This window comes from Leptopilina boulardi, unplaced genomic scaffold (genome assembly GCF_019393585.1).
Source record: "Leptopilina boulardi isolate dan_hultmark-lab unplaced genomic scaffold, ZJU_Lbou_2.1 LbouV2_399, whole genome shotgun sequence".
Classification (NCBI taxonomy): domain Eukaryota; kingdom Metazoa; phylum Arthropoda; class Insecta; order Hymenoptera; family Figitidae; genus Leptopilina; species Leptopilina boulardi.
This window is the reverse complement of record NW_026137972.1, coordinates 1922707-1949440: the sequence shown is the minus strand read 5'-3', so window position 1 is coordinate 1949440 and position 26734 is coordinate 1922707. Positions and strand designations below refer to the sequence as shown.

The 26734-nt window shown below is 25.9% G+C and overlaps 2 protein-coding genes and 2 long non-coding RNA genes across 5 annotated transcripts; 3 read left to right on the top strand and 1 right to left on the bottom strand.

The window, feature by feature from the left end:
* The first annotated feature begins 3059 nt into the window (after nt 1-3059).
* Nucleotides 3060-12403, top strand: LOC127289091 (phospholipase A1 member A). Its single transcript, XM_051316853.1, has 7 exons — nt 3060-3506; nt 6006-6126; nt 9787-9935; nt 10517-10771; nt 11107-11298; nt 11755-11923; nt 12113-12403. Exons 1-7 carry the CDS (start codon nt 3443-3445, stop codon nt 12225-12227), a joined length of 1065 nt encoding a protein of 354 aa, XP_051172810.1. The 5' UTR covers nt 3060-3442; the 3' UTR covers nt 12228-12403.
* A 1314-nt stretch (nt 12404-13717) lies between these two features.
* Nucleotides 13718-14483, top strand: LOC127289049 (uncharacterized). The gene is made up of 3 exons (XR_007844119.1): nt 13718-13877; nt 13950-14005; nt 14368-14483. It is a non-coding gene; the product is annotated as an uncharacterized LOC127289049 (long non-coding RNA).
* Nucleotides 14484-19024: 4541 nt separating this feature from the next.
* On the bottom strand, nt 19025-19798 carry LOC127289050 (uncharacterized). The gene is made up of 3 exons (XR_007844120.1): nt 19631-19798; nt 19504-19556; nt 19025-19137 (listed from the first exon to the last, which is right to left on the bottom strand). It is a non-coding gene; the product is annotated as an uncharacterized LOC127289050 (long non-coding RNA).
* Nucleotides 19799-22879: 3081 nt separating this feature from the next.
* LOC127288925 (neprilysin-2-like) lies at nt 22880-26119 on the top strand. 2 transcript variants are annotated; one of them, XM_051316634.1, is made up of 9 exons: nt 22880-23060; nt 23276-23382; nt 23486-23716; nt 23874-24085; nt 24161-24337; nt 24409-24891; nt 24963-25254; nt 25333-25562; nt 25622-26119. In XM_051316634.1, exons 1-9 carry the CDS (start codon nt 23050-23052, stop codon nt 25958-25960), a joined length of 2082 nt encoding a protein of 693 aa, XP_051172591.1. In that variant the 5' UTR covers nt 22880-23049; the 3' UTR covers nt 25961-26119. The 2 variants fall into 2 exon arrangements, with proteins under 2 accessions (XP_051172591.1, XP_051172592.1); XM_051316635.1 differs by lacking the exon at nt 25622-26119 and having other exon boundaries at nt 24963-25250; nt 25333-25503.
* Nucleotides 26120-26734: the final 615 nt, after the last annotated feature.

Below are 26734 nucleotides of genomic sequence, written 5' to 3'. Positions count from 1 at the left end.
GATTATAAATTTTATAAATATGAAAAAAATTGTAAAATAATTATATTTTAAAAGCAACTTTTTTTGTACATTGAATCTGAATAATAAAATTTGTGATATTATTAATAAATATCATATTACTTAAATAGTAGTTTAAATATTTTTTATTTTATTATAGAGTGTCGTTTAGTGTTTTCATACCATACATTTTTAAATTAATATTATAAACTCTTATCAAAGTGTTTTTTTAATTTTAAACGTATGTACTATAAATTTTAACCCAATATCTTTTATTTGAAATTTATTTTATAAACTAAATCTTTAATAAATTCCGATAAAATGTCATTTAAAGTTGAAAGTATGCTTATAGGGTGTCGGTCACTGTACCCGTTATACCCTAAATATGATTTAATTTAAAAAATAATTAAATTTCTTATTTAAATTGCACTTAAAAATATGTCCTACTTTTTTATTCTTTTTTTTAACCAATATTGTACTCTTTTTTTTAAAGCTTATGTCCAACATTACAGAAAATAACCTAAATTTTGATATCTAACAAATCAAGTTAGTTTTTAAAAATTAAAAAAAAATTCATATCAAATTTGTTGCAAAATTATTTTTTTTTTACACAAATTAAGAGGTTATATAAAATACATTAACCTTTTGTGTATTATGCGTTGTATATAAAAAAAATTACGCCATCAGAAGGACAATAATCAATTTGCTTTTCAGTTTTGTCGCGAATTCATTATATTATTAAATTTCCCGCGATGAGAAAAATTATTCTTGTCATGAGAACACACCAGATTTATAATTATTTTATATCACTGTCATTAACAATTATTATACAATGCTTTGGGAATGTACGGATTTAATTCTCTCAGAAACGTAATCATTTATTTCACTTTCTCCACATTTCCTGCTTATATATTTGTTAAATATTCATTTTAGTGTATATATGATGACAATATAATGGGTCCAAAATTATTTAATACTTCGTTTACTATATAGAAGACAATTATACTTTTTATCTGGTGTCTCAGCGGAATGGGAAGTTAAAAAAAAGAGATTTTCGAAAACAATAATAATAGAGGAGAATCAAAATTGCAAATAATAAATCTGTAATTTAAAATATATTAAATTTTTTATTCTATTTTTTTAAATATTGATTGCTGAGTTTATAATAACGTTTCTCACATTGGGTCATTTAGACACAAATTTTCGTATATTCAAAATTTTTGTGTCTGACCCAAATGTGAGTGATAAAAATTATTAATAATTATAATCTTTTTATTGCCTTTAAGTAAGAATTATTGCAATAAATACAGATATCGAGGATGATTCAATCAACTATATTCTTGACATCCTTGAGCTTTAGAATCTAATCTACACTGTGAAAAAGTAACACATGGAATATTAAATTTATATATTAATGTTTCGCATTTATTAAATTTCATGTCTTTGATTTCATTAACCTTGTATTAGTGTTATATAAAAAATCGTGACAATAATATAAATGAAAATAATGGTCAAAAATAACGTACAATATAATTTTTTTGACAAATTATTCGTGCCTGGCATTGAAGGACCAACATTTACATATAAAATCACTTCCTGTTGTTAATAAATACTTTTACTTGAAAGTAGGTGACAGTGCAAACTACAATCTGGTTTTGGATATTTGAAATATGAAAAAAATTGAAAATATCCTTCTGTAACTGTTTTTTTGCTTTTTTTACTGTTCTTAATAAAAATATTCCATAATGAAATTTAAATAATTTTTTTAATTTTTCTGAATTATGGAATTAGATTATGTATCTGAATTAAAATATTTAAAATTGAATTTCTTTTAAATTTATTTAAATTCTTTAATTTTTTTTAAATAAAAAATATAAGTTAATAATTTTTTTTAACAATTTGTACATTAGTTCATTTAGTTGAACATTACATAGAACATACAATTTACAGTATTTCAATTAATTTTATAATTTCGCTAACTTCTTTCCTTTAATTTCAAAATAGGCTTACAATTTTCCGCTTGTTACTTTTATTCAATTTTATAATTTCCAACTTTTACATAATTCAAACGTAGATAATAATTTAATTTTGTATTGAATCAATCGTAAGTTCTTATATTGTCTAAATTATTACTTTTGAGACAAACATTTTTCTAAGTTAAAAAAAAATTTTCTATGTTCGAAAAAAATAGAAATTTCTTTTTAAATTCAAAGAAATTAAAAATTCTCACAATTAGTTGTTAAATTAATTAATTAATGTTAAAGTTAAAAATAAATTTTTTCATGAATTGCAAAAAACAAATACTAATTTGATATTTGTTAAACAAAAGTGGTTTGTTCTCGATCTGTTCAGAAGTGCAAATAAAATATATTTCTACGGGGAAAATTTTTTTTTGACAATATTAGAATGTCAAAAAGTAATTTTTTCATGAATTACAAAAAAAAACAAATACTAATTTGTTATTTCTTAAAGAAAAATGTTTTGTTCTCGATCTGTTCAGAAGTGCAAATAAAATATATTTCTACGAGAAAAAAATTTTTTGACAATATTGGAATGTTACAAAGTAATTTTTTCATTAATTGCAAAAATCAAATACTAATTTATGTTATGTTCTCGATCTGTTCAGAAATGGAAATAAAATTTTATTGATTAATCAATTGGAATTATAATTTTAAAAAAAATATATTAAACGAAAGTTCCTTAATAGTTCTACTATTAAAAATATTTCTTTAATTTTATAAAAATTTTTATTTGAAACAAAGAAATAAATTTTTAATTTAATGCCCAAATTTCTTTAAATTAAAAATATATATTTATTTCATACTTTTGTATTTGGATTAAAATATTAAAAAAAAATTACAGATCGATTATACATATTTTTCTATGTGGCATTACAAAACTGAAAACTCAGCATCCTGAGCGGAGAAAAAAAATAACTTCCGGAAAAGAAAGAAGTGAGTTCGGAAACAAACTTTTACGTCTCCCCTCTCAAATATATATGTTACTGAATCTCCTCTCTCTCCCCTACCCTTTTTTTCACCTCTTTCTCACTCTCTCATAACGCATTGCTTGCACGCTCGTCCAGTCTGTCGTACAATACACCTTCTGTTATTTACATGTACGGTGAAGATTATTAAACGCCTGAGATGGTGTAGTCGCGTGCGCCAATAAAAAAAAATTAAAAAAAAAAAAAAAAACTTTTATTAAGTCAATGGTCATGGACACACACATACAGTAGTTCCATCCCTCTGTAATCGTTGATCAGACATTAATCAGTGAATAATAAAACGCACTATTCGGACGAGTCGAGGGACTTTCTAAATTCCCTATGACTCCTATACAACCGTCTTTTTTTGTAATCAAGCACACATCGGGAATCACTTTTGCTGATTTTTCATCCGGCAACGCGTCCGATGTTATATCATAAACCACGCGAGCGCGGGAGATGGCGGTCAGTGTCGTCGGATATTTTCTTTTCATTCTTATCGTCGGTTTATTCCTCCAGCAAAGTAAGTATAAAATTCTTTTTCTTTCTTCACGATTTTCATTTTTTTAAAAAATTATTTTAAATTTACCGCGCGCGGGAGATTTGAATTTAATCAATTTTTTTTTCACAATTCAGAAGATTTAAAGAATTATTAATTTTTGTAACAATTTTCATTGTTATTTATATAATTTATTTAACAGTAATTAAATAATTCAATAATTAATAATAATAACAATAATAATAATAATTTAACAATTAGAAATGTTACAATAATTATTATTATTGTCACAATTGTGATTATTAGTTTTCGTTTTTCGAAATAAAGAAAATTAGAAGTTAACGTTTCTGGAGATTCAAATTTACCGCTGGCGGGAAATTTAAAAATCGTTTTTGGACAATTTTTCTATATTTAATTTTTCTTAAGTGTAACGTCTCTTACGAATTGTAATTTTTGAAAAAAATTCCATAGTTTGCAAATTTCAGACGGAAATTTCAATAATTAAAAAAAGAATATCAGTATCCTAAAAAAAATTTTTTACTTTAATTTTTTTTAATAATAATAATTATAATAATAGTTATTATTGTTATTATTATTAATTAATAATAAATATTATTCGATCTTTCAAGTTCATCGTGTAAATTAGCTGTTTTTGAATTAATAATATTCAAATTTCCCGCCAAATAGCAGAAATTTTCAATGTGGGATTCCCCTTGTTATTTCTCAATTCATTGAAACCACTTTTTAAAAAAAATCGTTTTGTCCAAGAAAACAATAATAAAATTGAATTTTGTTTTTAAATCTTTCTCTCTATTATATTGAAAAAATAAAAAAAAAATTTTTTTTGTACATAAAAATTGAAAAAAATTTAAAATTCTATGAATGTAAAGTTAATAGTTCCCCTCCATTATTTTCGTTCAAATTTTTGAAATACATTGCAGTTAACTTTTCAACGTACTGATGAAATCGGTGATTTGTTGCCTATTCACGCGATAACTTTCGATGCTATGAACGTACAAATGTGTAACTTGAAGAGTGTGTGTATATACATATGGCCTCTATCAGTCGTGGATAAGTCCTTTTTTTGATATAGAGAGTTCCTTTCTTGGACACCTCACCGGACAAGTCTCAATTACGAAAGTAGATATATTTATATATTTTGTAATTATCCAACGGGGAAAAGTATTTTTCCCCTATATAAAAGCGAAAGGAATCGAATTTTTTTTCTTAACCAAATTTTTGAACATAAAACCAAAATGTTTTTTTTTTAATTGTTATTTTATTTAAATAATTAATGTCAATAGAAAATAAATAATTAATAATAAATATTAATGACAATAAAAAATTAATAATAAATATTTAAAAAAAGTAATTAATAATAAATATTGCATTAAAGATTTTTTTTTATTAGAAAGTCCAAATTGAAATAGATAAAATAAAATGGAATATAAAAATAGCTGTGATTATTAAATTCAAAAACTTTCCGTGAAAAAAAAATATAAATATTCAAAATTGCATAACTATATATATAGAGATCGATGCTATTAACCTTTAGTCCTTTTCTTGTAAGCGCTCGTCCTCGATTTCGAAATTATTGCAGGAGATAAAAATAGAGATTTAAAAACTTTACAATATCCCAATTAATTAAAAAAAAAAACAACACCCAGAATTAATTTCCTCGTCAACTAATTAACTATAATGAAATAAATTGAAAAAATTTTATATTTATTAAATTTGTTGATGAAAGTAATAATAATAATAATAATAATAATAATAATAATAATAATAATAATAATAATAATAATAATAATAATAATAATAATAATAGAATAAAAATAATAGAATAGAAATATAAATACCTAATAATAATAATTTTTAATAATTTATTATTTATCGAAAATAATATAATACAAAATTAAAAAAAAAATTAGAAGCACTCACCCACAAGGTAGTTAAACTAATGTTGCTTAACTTCCGCGATTGTTTAGAAATAAAAAAAAATCTAAATATGAATGAAGAGTTTTTGTTATTTTAAAAAAAAAAAGTTGGAAAAAAATTACTTGTCGACCTTTACCTCTATTTTCTCATTTCTCGTTGCGCTCCAATTAAATTTTCCAATTGTTAAGTAATAAAAACATCAAAAGTCGGTCAAGCGCAAACGATTAGTAGTTTGTTTTTAATAATTAAAAAAAAAATTATATATTGAATATTCAAAAATTAATTTTTTTTTGTTATTTCAATCACAATTTTTTACCTATGTGAGAAATATAATATTTATTTATTTATTTAGTTTAATAAAAAAAAATAAAAGTATATAAAATTAAAAAAATTAAAAATACAAAATAAAAGAAAAAAAAATTTTTTAATTAAATAAAAAATATATAAATAAATAAAAAACAGTTAAAAAATTGAAAAAATATTAATAAATAAAAGTCGTAAGAAGGAAAAATTTAAAGAAAAAAAAAAAAAAATTGGAAAATAGAAAACAAAAAATAAAATTTAAATGAAATTTTTTTTTAATAGACGGTGTAACAGCTCAAAATCAACAGAATAAAACTCTAAAGGATCTTTTCAACAGTACATCTTGTGCACAACCTCCTTATAAGTGTCCTCATCCACAAATTGAATTTTATTTATATACAAGGTAAGTAATTTATTTACTAATTGACAACTTGTATAGTAACTAAAATTTATATAAATAAATAAAAAATAAATATAATAAATAAAATAAATATGTTATAAAAATAAAAATAAATTTTGTCCTTAAAATAACATTGGTGGATAATAATAATAAAATAATTAAATTAATTAATAATAATAAATTTAGTAATAATTAATAATAATAAATGTAGTAATAATTAATAACAATGAAAATAATAATAATTTTAATAAAAATTAATAATAATTATAATTTAAATAATTATTGATAATAATTTCTAATAATAATTTTAAAGAAAACCAATTAGTGTTGTAATTTAATAACTTCATTAATTATTATTTAATTAATAAAAGACTTGACATATAGCAATTAAGTCTTGTAGTTGATTATTATTCAAATGCATTTTTTTAATTATTCAAAGTAATAAAAATAAAATTATTTTGTCATAAAAAAAAATAAATAACACACTTTCTTTTTAAAAAAAACTTTTTAATTAAAAATAATATCATTATTATTAAAAATCACAAAAAAAAAATGGAATTGGACTGTAAATTTTTTTTTGACTGTCCTATTCTTCTTTAATTTTATAGAAATAACTTCTGTATATACATATATATATTAACTGCTTTTGATTTTATATTAAAATTATTATATTTATTTAAAGTTATTATTTTTTTATATATAGCATTTTATTTTTATACAAACAGGGAAGAGAAATGGAAAAACAATTGTTATAAGAATAAAAGAGAGTGAAAGTCTTCCTTGAAGAGTTGAATTTATAAATAGTAATTATTATTTGAGATGCATTTTCTAACTGAAAATGAGAGTTTCACTATTTTCATTAACGAAACTGAAATCAAGTGGCTATATTATTTATATTATGACTAAATACATATATATATATATATATATATATATATTGAGAGTAAACGCGGCTTGATTTCAAGATCACGATCAGTTCATCTTGGACCGAAAGTGTCCTCAATTCGACGATCACCTTTCACTGATATCTAACAAGTAGATATATGCAACTACTTGCATAAAAATCCCACCTACTTATCCACTACGAAATCAAAAAATTTCTTGACATTTATAAAAATTTATTATTTTTTCTTATAAAAAGTATAATTTTGTGAGATGTTGCAATTGTACTTTTAAATAGTTCTCAGATTTAAAAGAAATTATTTCAGATAAGAAATTAATGAAAATTGACATATTTAAAATGAGAAATTAATTAAAAGCAATTATTTTAAATAAGATGCCTATTTAATTAAAATAGAAATTAATTAAATAATTAATTAATTATTTTAAATAAGATACCTATTAATTAAAATTAAAATTAATTAATAGAAATTATTTTATATAACATATTTAATTTAAATTGAATTTTAAAAAAATGTTATCACCCTAATAACACAAGATATCTTGGAATATATTGATAATATCCCGCAGATATCCTAAGGATGTCCTATGGATATCAAAAGGATATCTTAAGGATATCCAAAAAATCGGCGGTTTGGATATCCCATGGATATATGAGGATATTCATTGGATATCCCATGGATATATGAGGATATTCATTGGATATCCCATGGATATCTGAGGATATTCATTAGATATCTGAGGATATCCACTGGATATCTTCTGGATATCTCTATAGACTTTCATAAATGTCCTCCAGATATCCCACAGATATCATCAGGATATCCCATAGCTATCGTCAGGATATCCCACAGATATTTTCAGGATATTCTCAGTATATCTTCTGGCTGTCAAGAAGATATTCTCAGGATACTGTTTTTAAAGTCATTATGAGACTACGAGTGAGAATATTCTGTGAATTAAATTTTATATAAATAAAATAAAATGCAACTTGTTTTTCGAGAAAGTTGTTTAATTTGAAAAATTATTAACTAATTTTTTTCTCATTCGTGATTCATTCCTTTATTCATATGCTTAATATTGTCAGAAAATAAATTGGCTTTAAACAATATAAATTCTTCCCCGCAAATAACGAATAACTATTAATATTAATTATACATTAAGTGCATGAGTTTATTTAAAAACTTTGAAAAATGCGTTTCAAATCTTCATTTAAAATAAATTAGAAGCACATAAGATTTTTGTTTTTATTATATTATTATTCATTATATTAGCTTAACAATTTTAACCTTTAAAAATATATGTTGAGATATTAAATATCCCGTGAATATCCTAAGAATATCCCACGGACATCCTGAGGATATCCCATGGATATCCTGCGATATAATATCCAATAGATATTTTGTGGATGTCTTAGGGATATCCTGTGGATATCCTATGGATGTCCTGTTGATGTCCCACAGACCGGCGGTTTGGATATCCTAGGGATATCCTATCCTATCCCAAAATATCCTGGGGACCATTCTAGGATATCGACCATTGATATGGATATCCTAGGGATATCCTTTTGTTATGAGGGCAATATTAAATTAAGAAAAAAACAACAGGAAAACGGGACACGTTTAAAAGATTAATGTAATGGAATTCATTAAAGCAAATAAAATTTTAAAAAATCGATGAATTAATTAAAATCACAGGGTGAACTACAATCTATTTATTTGTTTTTTTTAAAGTATTTAGAAATAGTTGCTTTCTAAAATTTTTGGTTTTTGAAAAAAGCAAAATGTCGAAGAACTATAGCTTAAAAATTATAAAAATTTGCTTATATATTAATATTCGTTTGTTTATTAATTTATTTTTATTTATTTATAAATCGTCTTACGTGGAAAGATTTCCGTCAAATTTCTTTAGGAATATCCAACAGAATTCCAAGGGAAATTTAGATATATTAATATTTTTTTTTTTTGCAATTCATGAAAAAATTTCTTTCTAACATTTTAATATTTAAAAAAAAATACCATTGAAAATATTCCTTTAGAATTTTTGCTGAATATATATTTTTTATGTTATATTAAGTTATTGCCGGTAATAATTAATAATTAATTATTATTATTAATTCGACTTTGATTTATCAATAAATTTTTATTTGCACTTCTGAACAGATCGAGAACAAAACAGATTTTTATTTTTCCTTTTTATAAATATATTTATATATTATTTTGATAATTTAATTTGACTATTTAGAATTTTTGGAAAATGATTGCACGTAATTAGTCAAGCCGGTTCTGTTTACATAGGTCTCGTATCATTGACACCATTGCATCACGCTGTAACTGAAAAACTAAAAAAAAAAAAAAAAAACTTGTATGTAAATTATTACTAAAACGTCAATTTATAAGGACAGTAATTACTATTTAGACTTTTCCACTCCTTTCAAGGTGTTTATGTATGTGTGTTTAATATTTTCAAACATATAAAAATAATTTTTAAAAAAATTATATAAATGTTTGCCTAAATTTTTTTTTTATTTTATTAATTATTATTTTATTATTTATAATAATCTGTAATAATTAATATTTGCTTTTTTAAAACCGTTTTTAAAAATATTAATTAATTAAAATTAATAATAATAATAATTAATATATAATTGTAATAACATTTAATGTTTTTTTACTTTTTCTTTCATTATTTATAATTTATATTTTTTACTAGTAATGATAATAATAATATTAGTATTATTAATAAACTGTGTTTTTTTAACAGAAAAACTCAAAAAGATCCAGAACTTTTGGACGTTCGAAAATATAGATCGCTACAACGCTCTCATTTTAATCCAAAACATCCAACAAAAATAATTATTCACGGATTTGGTGGCGGAAGAAATTTAGCACCAAGTACAGATTTACGAAACGGTAATAAAAAATTTTTATATAAAAATATTTTTAAATAAAATATTTTCTAATTATAATTTTTAGCCTTTATTAACATTGCTAATTTATTTTATTCTAATTTGTAAATTTTTATTTCACAAAAAACTATTTTTTTATATCTAATTAACCCTCTGCCTGGTGGGGAGTATTGAAACTACGTTCTATGACGCTAGAGTGGGAATAAATTATCACAGAGGCAGAGGGTTAAGCAAGATGAAGGCGCTCTAACATAACCTAAAAACTGAAAAATTGTTTTTTATGCATAACAAAACTTTAAAAAATTAATTTCAAAAACAATTTTACAAGATCTTTACACTTTTGGGAAAAAAATTATTTTTAGTTTAAAATTAATTGTTATAAAAGTTTTGTTTGCATTAGAAACCATTTTTCAGTTTTGAGGTTATGTTAGTGCCTCTATCCTTAACTGAAATAAAATTGTATTAATTTTTATTAAAAATAATTAAAAATTAATAATTATTAATTACTAAATAATTTTCAAATTTCCTTAAATTGAAATTAAATTTTTTTATTAATTTCTTATCGATGGAATATATTTATTTTAGCTTTTTTTACACGTGGCAGTTATAACGTAATTATTGTCGATTACGGTTCTTTGGTACGTGAGCCATGCCTTTCGCAAATACGATGGGGACCGGATTTTTGTTCACGATGTGTTGCTCAGTTGGTAAAATACCTGAGGGATCATCCACGGGGTATTCGTGTCGAGGATATTCACATACTTGGATACAGTGTGGGAGCTCACATCGCTGGCCTTGTGGCAAATTATTTACCAGATGACAAATTGGGAAGGATCACGGGTAATAATTTTACGTTTAATTTTCAATATTTGATTAAAAAAAAATTTTCTTTTTACTAATTTTTATCATAATTAGCTAGATTTTAACGAGACGAGTTTAACGAGTACCCACAACCTATATTTTCAATGATTAAAAAAATTCAAAAATGAAAAGAAGCCATTTTTTGAATTTTTTTTTGAAAATTTGGTTCTTTTTAAAAAAATCTCTGTTTTATATATATGGAGTGTGACGGCTCGTTTTACTCATCTCGATGAGCTCTATATTAAGGAAATAAAAAAAATTTTTTTTAAACGTTCTCAAAAAAATTTTAAGTAAATTAGAATATTTTTTTCAAGGTTTGGATCCTACGATATTTTTCTATATGAATGGGAACAGGTCGATGGATTTAGACGAGACCGATGCTCATTTTGTAGATGTGATCCACACGGGAGCAGGAATCCTAGGACAGTGGGGTCCAAATGGCCACGCGGATTTTTATGTGAACGGTGGATCAAGTCAGCCCGGATGCGCTACGACCTCTCTACTTCGTAAGACGAATATCTTTTTTTTGTTTTTAACTTTTTATTTTTCTTTTGCAAACAAAAAATAAATTGCAAATTATATTATGTTTCCATTAAGTATCTATACTTTAAAAAAAATATAATATTTAAAATCTAAAAATGCTCTAAAATTATAAGTATTAAAAACAAAATTTTTTCAATGCTAAAAAAAATTTTTTTTAACGAACTTAAATTTAACCAATTAAGGTTAGGACGCCGCCATGTCAGTTATGCTTATAGAGCCAGGGCCGTAGTTTGAATTCTCCCCGGGGTACTTTTTTGCCCCAGTTTTACTGTCTAGGGTTAAAAAAAACAAATTTAAAATAAAAATCGAGTCGATTTGAAAAATAATGGAATTAATATTTGAAATTATAAGAAAAAAAAATTTAAGAATTTGGAAAACTGATGAAAAAAGGGTTTTTTAAATATTGTATTTTGCGTAAGAAACTCTGTCCTGCGACCACACCAAAGTCACTCCTTACTACATCGAATCCATAACGACGAAGGTAGGATTCTGGGCAGCGCCTTGCGGAAACCTATTCTCCTACCTGATAGGATGGTGCAGCCCGAAAGACGAGGAGCTCGTTCTGATGGGAGAAGATACCCCACATTCGTAAGTTAAAAAAAATTTTTTTTAAAACATTAATTTCAAAATTTTTAAAATTAAAGAAGAAAATTATAATTTAAAAAAATTAAAAAATCTATTTGCGAATTGTGTCGTTCTCATTAAATTTACTTTCAATTGTTCTAAATTTCATTGAAGAACAATTAAAAAAAATAAAATCCTTTCACTAAATTATAGAGCAAGAGGAATCTTTTATCTGTCAACAAACGCACACAAACCGTACGCCCGAGGACTTCCCGGAAAAAGGCTGCAACCGACAAATCGGAAGCGATCGTCCTACCGCCAGTATTAAGTCTACTAAAGCAGTTAATCAACATAATTATAGAATAGCTTTAGAACTTAATGTTTAGCATCGCATAGACTTGTAAAGTTAGAAAATTAATATTAACACAAACACATTTCATGTGCCTATTTTTTAATTATACTTAATTCATTCGTGTCATTATTTCGAATAAAAATCTTTTTTTATTTCGCAATTTTATTTTCTTCTAGCCTATTTTCTGTTATTGCATAAGCGCATTCTTAAAATGACGTCAATGATTATAAACAAAAAATATTTGATAATAATATTATACAACAATCCGGATAAAGTACAATCAAAATACTGAATCTGACATGAGTTCGTAATAATCTAAAATCTTTAGGTGGAAAATCTGGTATTTATTTGTAATTAAAATATTCTTTGGTGAAATTCTGAGCTATATGATTTCGTTTTATTTTGGATTGATCGAACTAGCTTCGGATTAGACTTGATTAATTCCGGATTCACTGCCCATGTAAAAAGCGAGGAATTGAAAAGAAGTAAAAATTTTTAATTCTTCTCAATTCCGCTTCTGTTCAATTCTTTTGTATTCATCTTGGGTACTCGAAAATAGTGCTTGTTAAATTCTTTTCAATTCCGTTTTAAAATTTTGTACAGAAAAAAATTTGACGGTCCGAAGATTTGAACTTTTGATTTTCAATGTCGGAGACAAACAACTGTTTCGCGCAGCCGTATCAACTGCACTGTAGATATTTGATTTTAAACGTACTCACTTCAGAATATTACGGAATTCAAAAAGAATTAAACAATTACCGAAACCTCAAAATGGAATCGATAGGAATTGAGTTTTAGGTATAACTGAAATATTTAGTCAGAATTACTTATTCAGTATTTTGGAATTCAAAAGAATTAAAAAATTAGAGAAATATTAAAAAGGAATTGATAGGAAATGAGTTTCAAGCAATTTTAGTTTCAACAGGGAATACATAGGAATTGGACACAAACAGAATTAAAAAAAATTAATAATTTCTCCCTTTCAATGAAAAGTTAAAATTTTTCAATTCTTTTGAATTCATCACTTCTTACTGGGTAGTTACACAAATCGGAAAAATTGTGGATTTAGCCAATTTAATTCCGGATGACAGTAAAGTGACAATAAGTCGAACTGTTTCGGACTAATTCCAGATTAGTCTATAAAAATGCCAATAAATAAATAAAATAAATTTTTTTCTAAATTTTGTGTAGTAAGTATTAGATAAAAAACTGCAAAAGTGTAGTTATTATTTTTTTTGTCACAATTAAAAATAGAATTACAATTATAAAGTAGATATAATGAAATTATTACAAAAACCTATACTTTAAAAACTTGTATATTATTATTTGTTTATCACAAAAAAATATAACTATTAAAAATAAAAAAAATATAATATTCAATGTTAACAACTTGAATATGACGAGTTTCAAATAGATAAAATTAAAAAATAAAAGTATTGCGTAATTAGGCGAGTAATTAAGTCAAGAGTATAAAAAGGCATAGAACAATTCTTCTTTACAATATATTCTTTAAATTTCCAAGTCATAATTTTTAAAAGTCAATCATGAAAGTTTTATCAACTTGTTTGGTAGCAGCAGTTTTAGTTATTTGCTGGGCTACATTAGGAGAGGCTAAAGTAACACAAAGTAAGTGAGAAATGGTTTTAAAAATTTTAATTGAAAGAAAATGAAAATTTATTTTTGTTATTATTTTATTAGTTAGACGTCAAATGGCGGAAGCAGGACCTGGAGTAGCAAAACACAAACATTAGCGTGTAAGTATTTACATTAAAAATATTTTTTAGTTTGAAATAAAAATTTACCAAATTTGTTTTTATTAAAATTACCCTGGCGGATTAGAAATTACTTATTAATTAAAGTTTAATTTAACATAATTCATCAAATCAACTAAATATTAACTAATTTTGTATCATTTTTTCAACATAAATAAAAAATTATTTTTCTGTTTTTAAAATTAATTTTTCTCTGTTATAACACACTAATGCCATTTTTACAATAATTATTTATATTTAAAAAAAAATTAAAGTTATAAAAAATAGCAACTGAACTGTTAATTTGTAATAAAAATTTTGTTTAAAATTTATATTTAATACTTAATTAAAATTTTTCATTCTAGGTAAAGATGAGTCGTCTTATTAAAATTGGAACCTAAATTCCATAAAGATGAGGACACAATTTCTTCAACAGTTAATTGTGTATAAATATTTAAATGAATAAAAAAATTTAATTAAATTCATTATTTATTTTAACGTTTAAAAATATTTCCAAACATGAATTATTATTTTAATATAAGTTGAAATTTATTCCGATTTTAAACATCAAAATCATTGTTTTCAGATTAAATTTTTTTTTTTATTTCTGATTGTTACTTTTTTATTAAATTGATTAAAATCCTAAAAAAAATAATTTACTCCAATTTCAAATATAGTAAATTGTATAATTAGAACGTGGGTCAGGACCTATTCCGGTGAATGGTAAACTTTCGTAATACCTCAAGAGCATATATGCCTAATATTAATTCACATATCAAGTATGTCATATACATATATGCAAATAATTGTATAAATTTTAATTTCAGGAAAATATGAATTGAGGTTTTATATGGAATGTATATTATTTTTCATCATTATTCTATTCAAACTTGTTTCGATATAGTTTATTAATTCTTAAGGGATTAAAACACTGTGGGAGGCTGAAATTTAACGTTTTTTTTGCTATTTTTTTCGTAGAAGGAGAAATAGGAAGATAATTAAATTAAAAGATATTGTTAGGCATATTTTTATGTTTGTAAAAATATTTTTTTTATTTAAAAAAGTTACAAAATAGCGGAGTTACGGCTGTTTTTCGAAGATGGTTTTTATTGGAGAAGCTCCACTGCACGCAGCACACAAGTTGCAAAAGTTAGTCTAGAACAACATAAATTTTGTTTTCTTAATTTACATTAGAATAGCTACAGCAATACGTGGCCGATTTTGAAAATATTCATTTTTGTTCAATTGGTGAGCTTTTAAAACTAAAAATCGATTTTTCGACCAAAAAATTGGTACTTTTTCGTCCCTAAAGAAAAAAATTTTTATCATATCGAAAATCGGACACGTATTTTGTTGTCAGTTTGTAAGGGGCATAAGTATATATGGTGTAAAGTATGAGTTTTGGGAGGGGAAGTTTTTCCAAAATGTCGGGGATTGTCGACGATTGGATTGAGTATGATGAGAATTTGTGAGATTAATTCGACGTGGGTCGTTGAAGAGAACATATAACACCCGTTCGCGGGGTAAGTTGATATTATTAAATTGAATGAATAGTTGTATGGTTTGATGCTATTTTGTTTCATTTATAATGATAAGGAAAATGTTAATTTTAGTTTTGAATATTGGGTGATAAAAAATTGAAAAGGAGAAAAAAGAAAATAAATGAAATATTTGAAGGAGAATTATCTATCGTGACAAACGATTGCATTGCAGCAATTTGTGCTTCCAGTCAAGTATTTGACGCTGTATTTAAGGATTGATGTAGCATACGAGTTTCATATCTCCAGAAATTACTAATTATTGTTAATCACCGAAAAAGGGATATATATATATAAATATCTCTCAAAGATAAGTCAACGACCTCACATTTTTTTATATATGTATTTGTGTGTGATGTTTTATTTTATGTTTGATATATTCTGTGTATTATACTGATTTTTTGACTGTTAATTATTTTAGATTAACTACTGAAAGATTATTTAAGTTGTGACTCTTTTCTGTTGTCAAAAGATTTCTTTTTTCATTAGAATATTATTGACTCTTGCGGCCAAGTGAAGTGAGAAATTTAAGTAATGTATAAATATTCAAATTATTAATTGTGAGATAAAATTGATTATAAATGATATTATTTTTGTGGAGTGATAAAAAAAAATATATAAGATTTATTATAATTAATTTTAAATAAAATTGATTTTTTTGTTTCGAATATTAAATTTTTGACCTATAAGCTTTTATAAAAGAATCCTAGAATATTGTAATAGAAAATAAACACTACAAGTTTTGTTCAGTTTGCAATTCCGTACAGTTGCAGAAGCAAACTCTTTGTCGATTGCTGATGGAACAATCCGGATTTGTTTAGCTGACAGGTTTATTGTTCCATGTCACGTGGAACAATAAAATTCTCTTGAATTCTCTCAAACTGGCGTGCAGATCATCGCGTCGTTTGCTTCTGGCACATGTGCCACTTTTGCTTTTATTATTAGTTTTTTTTAAATGACAAAGTGCTGTTAAATAATGAAATAAAATAAATAATAAATCCGGTTAAAGTGAGAAATCTATTGTAACTATAGTGAATAGATGAAGAGACTATTTCGTTGTTTATCGGTAAGTTATACTCGGTTACTATTGAACATAATCTCATCTTAAAAAATACAAAATGTATACCCAGTTGAAAATTCCGACTTCGTTTACGACGTCGTATTCTAAGTAGTTTGCGACGTAGTAAACGACGTAGTAAACGACGTAGTAAACGACGTAGTAAACGACGTAGTAAACGACGTAGTAAACGACGTAGTAAACGACGTAGTAAACGACGTAGTAAACGACGTAGTAAACGACGTAGTAAACGACGTAGTAAACGACGTAGAAAACGACATAGTAAACGACGTCGTAAATGAAAGCGGAATTTGGGATAGCAAACTACGTCGTTTACGATGTCGTTTACTACGTCGTTTACGATGTTGCAAAAATTATTTTAATATTATTTATTTAGTAATTTAGTAAGTCCAATATCCAATATTAAAAATTTTAATAATAATTTAAAAAATCAATAATTTAAAAAAAAATTTATTTTTATTATTTTTTAATAGTTTTTTTTAAAGAGAAAATTTAAAAATAATTAAAATTCTCATCTTGATATTATTTTTGTGCTACAAATATTTTTTTGTTACATTTTCGTAGTAAAAAATTAAGTAACTAATAATTACCGTAAAACAGGGTTATTTCGCTCAGTGCGGGTAAAGTCGCTCACCCATTTTTTTGCTTTAAATTTGATTAAAAACTAAAATTTAGTATTTCTATTAACAAATTTAACATTTTTACCTGCTAATAAAGGTATTAAACTTTATTTTAAAGCTGAAATAAAGCATAAAAGTGGGTGAGCGAATTTACCCGCAATGAGCGAAATAACCCCGTTTTACGGTACGTTATTTAATTAATTAATTTATTTACAGAGAAAATTTGACAAAAAATTATTTTCTCATCGTGATATTTTTTTTTGAGCTACCAATAAATTTTTTACAAATAAAATTTTAAAAAAATTATTTTCTCATGGTGAAATTTTTTCTGTGCTACAAGTAATTTTTTTTGTTAATTATATTCTCATCGTGATATTTTTTTAGGTCACAAATAATTGTCTTAAAAAAATTTTTTTTACTACGAAAATTTAACAAAAAAATTATTTTTTAATGGTAATATTTTTTTTGGCCAACAAATTTTTTTTTTGTCAAATTTTCGTTAAAAATAATTAATTAACGAATTATTAAGTATGACATTATGTTATTAATAATTATTTATGACATTAATTATTTATTAAGTTAATTATTTGTCATATTTAAAATAAAATAAAATATCTAATAAAATCAAATTTTTCAAATGTTTCCGCGCTGCGCTGATGGCTCAGCTCTGGACTTAAGTTCGCTCAACGCCACAGGGAGGGCGAACATCATAACTGTTTCTCGCAGTTGAGGTGCCATTAGATTGGTATATAAGCAGTGATCGAAAAATTTTTTTTTGTCGAAATTTTTTTCTGCCCGATGTCTCTCCTTTATTGGATTTGAGACAAATTCTTTTTTGGAAGAAATGGTTTCACTAATATTTTGATGACCATTTTTTTTATTTTAATTTAAATTTTAAAAATAAAATAATAATAATAACTATTAAAAAATAATAAAAATAAATTTTTTTTTAAATTATTGATTTTTTAAATTATTATTAAAATTTTTAATATTGGATATTGGACTTACTAAATTACTAAATAAATAATATTAAAATAATTTTTGCAACATCGTAAACGACGTAGTAAACGACATCGTAAACGACGTAGTTTGCTATCCCAAATTCCGCTTTCATTTACGACGTCGTTTACTATGTCGTTTTCTACGTCGTTTACTACGTCGTTTACTACGTCGTTTACTACGTCGCAAACTACTTAGAATACGACGTCGTAAACGAAGTCGGAATTTTCAACTGGGTATTAAATATTATTTAACAACAAATTTTAACTAAAAATAATTTTTTGCTTTCAGGTCAAAGAATTTGATTCAGAAGCTGCATGTTCCACAGATTTTAATGCAAATGAAATTGGTGATGTGACCTACGGAAATCTGATATCTATTATTTTAGAAGGCGAAGAAACTGAACAAATTGTATTAGACAGATCAAAGCTTTGTTAATACAACAATTTGTATTGCCGATTTAACAATTTAGTTATGTTATTTCAACTGTTCCATAACAATTTTCTTTGTTCATCAAACAATTCTGTTTGTTCACAGAACAATCCGAATAGTTTTAATAACAATCCCATTTTAACAATTTTTTCTTGTTCCAAAAACAAATAGAACTGTTGCTTCTATATTGACAATCTGGAATTGTTGTGTGGACTTAATTTTTAGTAACCACAACAATTCTTTTTTCTCCGTGTGCATTGTTTTAGACTCATAACATGTGCCTAAAAAGTTGTTTTTCGACCAAATCCATATCTATGTTTTGGGAATATTTTTAAACGATAAAATAAATAATGAATTCAATTAAATTTTTTTATTCATTTAAATATTTATACACAATTAACTATTGAAGAAATTGTGTCCTCTTTATGGAACTTAAGTTCCATTTTTAATAAGGCGACAGATCTTTACCTAAAATGAAAAATTTATTCGCATTAAGTATTAAATATAAATTTTAAACAAAATTTTTTATTACAAATTAACAGTTTAGTTGCAATTTTTTATAACTTTAATTTTTTTTAAATATAAATAATTATTGTAAAAATGGCATTAGTGTGTTATAACAGAGAAAAATTAATTTTAAAAACAGAAAAATAATTTTTTATTTATGTTGAAAAAATGATACAAAATTAGTTAATATTTAGTTGATTTGATGAATTATGTTAAATTAAACTTTAATTAGTAAGTAATTCCTAATCCGCCAGGGTAATTTTAATAAAAACAAATTTGGTAAATTTTTATTTCAAACTTAAAAATATTTTTAATGTAAATACTTACACGCTAATGTTTGTGTATTGCTGCTCCACCTGTTTCCCCCATCTTATGTATAGCTAATAAAATAATAACAAAAATAATTTTTAATTTTCTTTCAATTAAAATTTTTAAAACTCTATTTCTGACTTACATGCTCCTCCCGCAGCCTCTCCAAATGTAGCCCAGCAAATAACTAAAACTGCTGCTACCAAACAAGTTGATAAAACTTTCATGATTGACTTTTAAAAATTATAACTTGGAAATTTAAAGAATATATTGTAAAGAAGAATTGTTCTATGCCTTTTTATACTCTTGACATAATTACTCGCTTAATTACACAATACTTTTATTTTTTAATTTTATCTATTTTAAATTTGTTAGTTTAAAGTTTTTAACATTAAATATTATATTTTTTATTTTTAATAGTTATATTTTTTTGTGATAAATAAATAATAATAATATATATAGGTTTTTGAAGTATAGCTTTTTGTAACAATTTCACATATCTACTTTGTAATTATAATTCTATTTTTAAATCTGATAAAAAAAATAATAACTTCACTTTTTCAGTTTTTTATCTATACTAAGTATAAAATATTTAGAAAAAAATAAAGTTTATTTATTTTGTTAATATTTTGTATCGTTAAAGCGTTGTATGGATCTGGTTTTTAAAAAATTCATTAAAAATATTTTATTTTCCTAATATTATATTAAAAAAAGTTAGTGGAAAAATGGCATAATTTTTTTAAATTATGAAATTTTTTTTTTAACTCTTAGCGTCAATATCATTCAAAAATATAATTTTAATAATTTTTAATAATTTATTATGATGAGAATTATTTAAACAATAAAATTTAGAAATGAAATTTTTTAAATGTAAAATGACATACATAAAATATTGCGAACTTTGATTATCATATTATTATTCAACTGATCAAATATTTGAGAAAGATTATGCGTAGACAATATCAAAATAGAAAAACAAAAATTTTGTAATAAGTATTTCACGTGTTTAAGTGTATAAAGTTTAAAGTTTATTAAACTCGAGCTTGAAAAGGAACGATATATTTGAATGACATTTTTTTATTAATAAACGAAATTAATTTAGAATATAAAAGAAATTTTATTCAGTGTTACGTCCCCGTGACATAGTTCTGAATAAATAAATATTAATAATCATATATAGAACTCTTTTGTATTAGGTCTTCTAAAAAAACAATTTTTGAATTATGATATTCATTTTTATATTAATAATAACTAATTTTTAATTTTTTCATTGTTTACAGCTGGTAGTAAAAATGTTTATTATAACTTTAATTATATATTTATTATAACCTTTAATTTCATCATGCAATTATCATTTGGTGTTCTACTGATTTTTTTTATATTATATTCACTTTCATAATTATTTCACTCATTGTTAATGGTTAATAATAAAAAGGTTTATTATAATTATGTAATATATTTATTGTAACCTTTAATTTCTTCATGCAATTACAATTTGGTCTTTTATTGATTAGTTTTTTTATATTTTTTTACGAGGGAAGTGCAAAATCTGCATAACTCTTGGTCTTATCGCAATAATTTTCTCTACATAAAAAGCAACTTGGGCTTCTACTGCAGTTTGCAAACTTATGATTAAATTCACCGCACTTGAAGCATGCAGTCGATCTGTCCGCTACAAACTCTACAATCACCGTTCTTTTTATTGGACAACTCATAAAGCCAATCCTTATGCGTCCCAATTTCTCCAGCCTGTCCGCCTCGTCTGGGTCGGTAACTACAACTGCGAGCTTTATTCCTCGTCGGTTTGGTCCTAGGACTGTTACCTTCCTGCTTCCTGACTTCTATACCACTTCCTTCAACGCCTGTTGGACCTCTTCTTCCTGGGTAAAGCAATCTAGGTCGCGGATCTCCAGTTTGACCTGTCGATCCACGGTCTGCACGTTCCCTAAGCTTCCAACCGCTTTGGTGACCTCAACAGTGAATTCCTCCTCATTGTGGTCTCCTCCGATTTTGATCAGAAGATCTCCCTTTCTTGTAGCCTTGCACCCATGACCTGCGTGTGACTGATGTTCGGATTCACTTCCCTCCAAAGTTTGCTCAGTACGTCTGCATACGTTGTTCCTGTTGCGACTCGGATCACCATTATAGATCCACTTTCTTCTTACTGATTTGCTTAGGATTCGGTGTTACCGTCACCTTTGCAATCGTTTGACAAGTGGTGCCTCCTCTTGCTTCTTCTTTGTCTCGGCGTCAGTCCTCTTCGGTTTCGTGAATGCTTCCTTATTGGAGTCTCCTCCGATTTTGATCAGGAGATCTCTCTTTCTTGTAGGCCTTGCACCCACGACCTGCGTGTGGCTGACGTCCGGATTCACTTCTCTCCGAAGTTTGCTCAATACGTCGGCATATGTTGTTTCCGTTGCGACTAGGATTACCATTGTAAATCCACTCGTCGCTTTCTTCTTACTGGTTTGCTTAGAATTCGGTGCTACCGTCACCTTTGCAATCATTTTGACAAGAGGTGCATCTTGTTCGCCCCGGCATCAGTCCTCTTCGGACTGAAGGAGCTTCTTATTCGTTTCAGCACCTCTATGACTGCGCACCAAGGTTGCTATCTTCATTATCAGCTATGGTGTGCTTTGTCTTCGCCTCACTGACAAGATCCTGAAGAGTCTTAAGTCCGTCCGCGTCTTTAATAGTCATGTTGATATTCTTCTGGACTTCGCAAGACTTTACCATCTTGGTGATCTCCTATCTACGATCCTCTGAAGCCAATCAGCTTCCTCTTGCCTCAGCTTTAATCACTTCTTGCATTCTGCTTCAATTCAGAACCTCTAGGTTGAAGTTGTTTAAAACTCACCTTGTATAGTGGTAGTTTTTTGCTGTAAAAAAGTAGATTTTGGAAAAGTGTTAAAACGTTATTAATCTTCTACTATTTTTACTGGCAAAGAAACTTTACGCAGTTATATTGTACGTTCTTCTCATTACAGATATACATAAATAAAAATTCCCTGACGAAGACATAAATCTGTTGCCGAAATGTATAAATGAAAAGAAACAAAATTTTTTTTATTCTAGTTTCATGGAACCCTCATGCAAAATATTTCTAAATGCACAAAATTATACTAACGGTTCAATGAAAACATCATAATGTCATAGGTGATAAATTTTTAATAAATCATTAATATTATTAATACATAATTCATTTTATCACTCTCTCGCCTTAGTTAATATATGAAACATGAATTGAACGATTCATTAATATTATTATTTAGTTTCAAATGAAGAAAAAAGATTTTTGAATATGTGACATTTGAATAAATATTTAGAATTAATATATACACTTAGTGATAAATGTAAACATGTAAAAAAATATTAGAATTAAGTTCCTTGAAGTAGATTCGGCAATTGTTATCTTAATTGAATAAATAATATTAAGATATGTTAGTGGTTAAACTATAAATATATAGATTAGCGCTTTCATATTTGGTAAACGTCCAAATCAACTCGTCACAAGATAGTAAAACTTTCTAATATCAAAATCAATTGTTTTGTTAAAGAATTAAAATGATGAACAAGTATGTACATTTTTAAAATTATTTTATGGAAATATATTCCAAACTAATTTCTAGTCAAAAAATTTTTCAACTCCCAAAGTATTCAATTCTAAAAATTAATTTCTTTATTTAAATTAAAGATTTAGCAAAATTTTTTATTTCTTTATAAAGAAAATTTTTCCATAGTTAAATCTTTCAAAGTAAAATTTAAAAAAAATTATTCTACATGTTTTAAGTTCTTTGTGGAAAAAATGGGAATCTACAAAACGAGGTTTAATAATATTGTTCATTATAAACCTTGATTTAATTTCATCAACTGCACAAAATGATTATTCAGCATTTGGTAAGTTTTAATTAATTAGTAGGGAAATGAATAAAAATATAACTTTTTATTAATCTTAAGAAAAGTAATGTTAATAAATTTGATTTTACTGTCCACTTAAAAGATAATTTGGATATCAGCATTGATCCGTGTGAAGATTTTTACAAATTTGCTTGCGGTAAATTTCTTAATACTACAATTCTTCCGGATGATAAAATTTATGTTGATGCATATAGTCTTGTTGAAGATAAAATTCAAATGCAATTAAAAAATTCCCTCGAGGAGGAATTTAAACCTAACGACGCAAGACATGTGAAAATGATCAAAACATTTTATCGAAATTGCATAAATGAAAGTGAGTTATATACTGAAATCATTTTTGAATCTGTAAATCTGACTATCAACTTTGATAGTTTATAATAATCCGTTAACTGGTCAGAATCTTTAATATCTAAATTGAAATTTAATTCAATTTGAACTAATTTAATCTTTAAATATTAAAATTGTTATAGCTGCAATAAATAGTAAGGGATTGCAAGCAGCTGTTGATATTTTAAACAAATTAGGTGGATGGCCCGTTTTGGAAGGAGATTCTTGGAAAGATGACAATTTTAATTGGGAACAATTAGTTTCAAAATTCAAGAAAGAAAGTCTTCCAGTAGTTAATTTTTTTGATTCAGGCGTTATTTCTGATTTGAAAAATAGTTCAAAAAGAATTTTATATGTAAATTGATAATTAATTAATTCTACAATTCCAATTCGTAATTTTGATATTCAAAAATAATCTAATTGATTTTAGATCGATCAACCATTTCTTGATCTGACTCATGAAAATATCAAACAAGGTTTAAATGATAGTACAATTGAAGCTTACTACAATTACATGGTTGATATTGCAATTATTTTTGGAGCTGATGAAACAAAAGCCAGAGACGAATTAAAAAGATCAGTTTTATTTGAAATGAATTTAGTCAATGTATAAGTTTATTTTAATTTTTATTTATTAATAAAAATCTAATAGGTAATCTAATATTTAATAATTTATAGATTTCGTCGACAGAAGAAGAAAGAGATTACAATAATTTAACAACAATAAAGGAACTTGAGATAAATTATTCCTTTATATCGTGGAAAGAATATTTTAGCAATTTATTAAATCCAAACAATGAAGCTGATGAAAATGATGAGGTACTGGTAAAAGATCCGAATTTTTTTAGTGAATTTGAAAAGGTAATGGTGAATTTTACGAAAAGGGATCAGGCAAATTTTATTATGTGGAAAGTAGTTAGAGAGATGATTAGTTATCTAAATGATGATGTCCGGGGGAGAGAATTGAAATTTCTAACTTATACAACTGGACAAAAGGAAAGGGAACCCAGATGGAAGGAATGTATTTTACTTGCAAATGACAATTTTGGACACAGTATTGGCTCCATTTATGTTAGGAATTACTTTAACAAAGATTCTCGAAATGATGTAGAGGAAATATTCAACAATATAAAAGAAGAATTTGGAAATATCTTAAGAACAGTAAAACAAAATTTATCTATTATACTAAATTTATGTTTCTTTCATTCATTTCATTATAAAATTTTATTTAGTTAAATTGGTTAGACGATACAACAAAAGAAAATTTATTGGAGAAATTAATGTCAATTAGAGCTCTCATTGGTTATACTGATGAACTCCTAGATGATAGGAAGATTGATGAGTTCTATCAAAATCTAGAAATAACAGATGGAGATCATGTCGAATCAATGCTAAACCTAACATTATTTAATGAAAATTATTTACTTGGTCTGTGGAAGAAACCTGTGAATACTACGAGTTGGAATTTTAACGTTAGTCCAGTAATTGTGGATACTTATTATGAATTGAATACTGACAGTGTTCGTAAGTTTATTTAAAAAAAATAGATTTTCACAAAAAATTATTTGATGGAGTTAATAGTGAGAGAAATTAAATTTTTAGTTGTACCAGGCGGAATTCTCCAGGAAGCTTTTTACAATAAAAATAGACCAATGGCAATGAATTACGGTGCAATTGGTTTCTTAATTGCTCACGAAATTACTCACTTTTTTGATAATAATATGAAAAAGAATATAAAAAATCAACAAGATACGGCTAGAAAATATCTTTCAAATATCGAGTGTTTTATTCATCAATACGAAATATATAAAGTTAAAGAATTTTCCCTAAATGTAAGTTAATTGATTTTGGTTTTAAATTAAGAACATTGATTCTAAAAATTTGATTTCAGTTAAATGTCCTCAATACGCAAAGGGAAAATATTGCTGATAATGGAGGAATAAAAATTGCATATTTAACTTATCAGGAATGGATAAAACGACATGGAGCAGAATTTATGTTGTCCGATTTAAATTATTCGCAGTTCCAACTATTTTGGATTAGTACTGCTCAAATGTGGTGCACCAAGTATAGATCTGAACATTTGAAAAATAAAATTCTCAACGACGTGTACAGTCCTGCAGAATTTAGAATTTTGGGATCATTTTCTAATATGCCTGAATTTGCAAAAGATTTTAATTGTCATAATAACTCTACAATGATTGGAAAAAATATATGTTCCGTTTGGTAAAATTTATGTAATAGAATAAATGTTTTTTTTATGTTAAAAAAGTGTCTTGATTCTTATTATCAGGCTCTACAAGAATAACGCGTTTCATCGTAACGATTGGTTATATTTTACTAAATTAATACTACAGTCGCCGCGATCTTTCTGGTCTATTTATTCTTCGTTCGTGCAAAAGTTTTCTTAGACTCCTAAAGGTCAGTCCTGAAGACTACGTATTTTCCGCTACCTACGATATGGCTGATAATCGCCTTATGGATATACTTTTCTCTACATAAGAAACAGCTTGGGCTTCTACTGCAGTTTGCAAACTTATGATCGATTTCACAGCACTTGAAGCACATAGTCGATGTGTCCGCTGCCTTTCAAACTCTTTCTACACTGTAAAACGAAAGGTATCAGTTTAATACAGACTTTAGGTACTAAATTGTTATTTGGTTCGTGGCCGCACGTCAGGCGCTGGTGGAACCTAACCATCACCATTCTTTTTATTGAATTCATAAAGCCAATCCTTATGCGTCCCAATTTCTCCAGCCTGTCCGCCTCCTCTGGGTCGGTTACTACAACTGCGAGCTTCATTCCTCGTCGGTTGGGTCCTAAGACCATCACTTTCCTGCTTGCTCGCTTTTGGAGTACTTCCGCCAACACATTTTGGACCTATTCTTCCTGGGTAAGGCAATTCAGGTCGCAGATCTCCAGTGTGACCTGTCGATTTACGGTCTGCACCTTCCTCATGCTTCCAACCGGTTTGATCACCTCAGCAGTGAATGCTTCCTTATT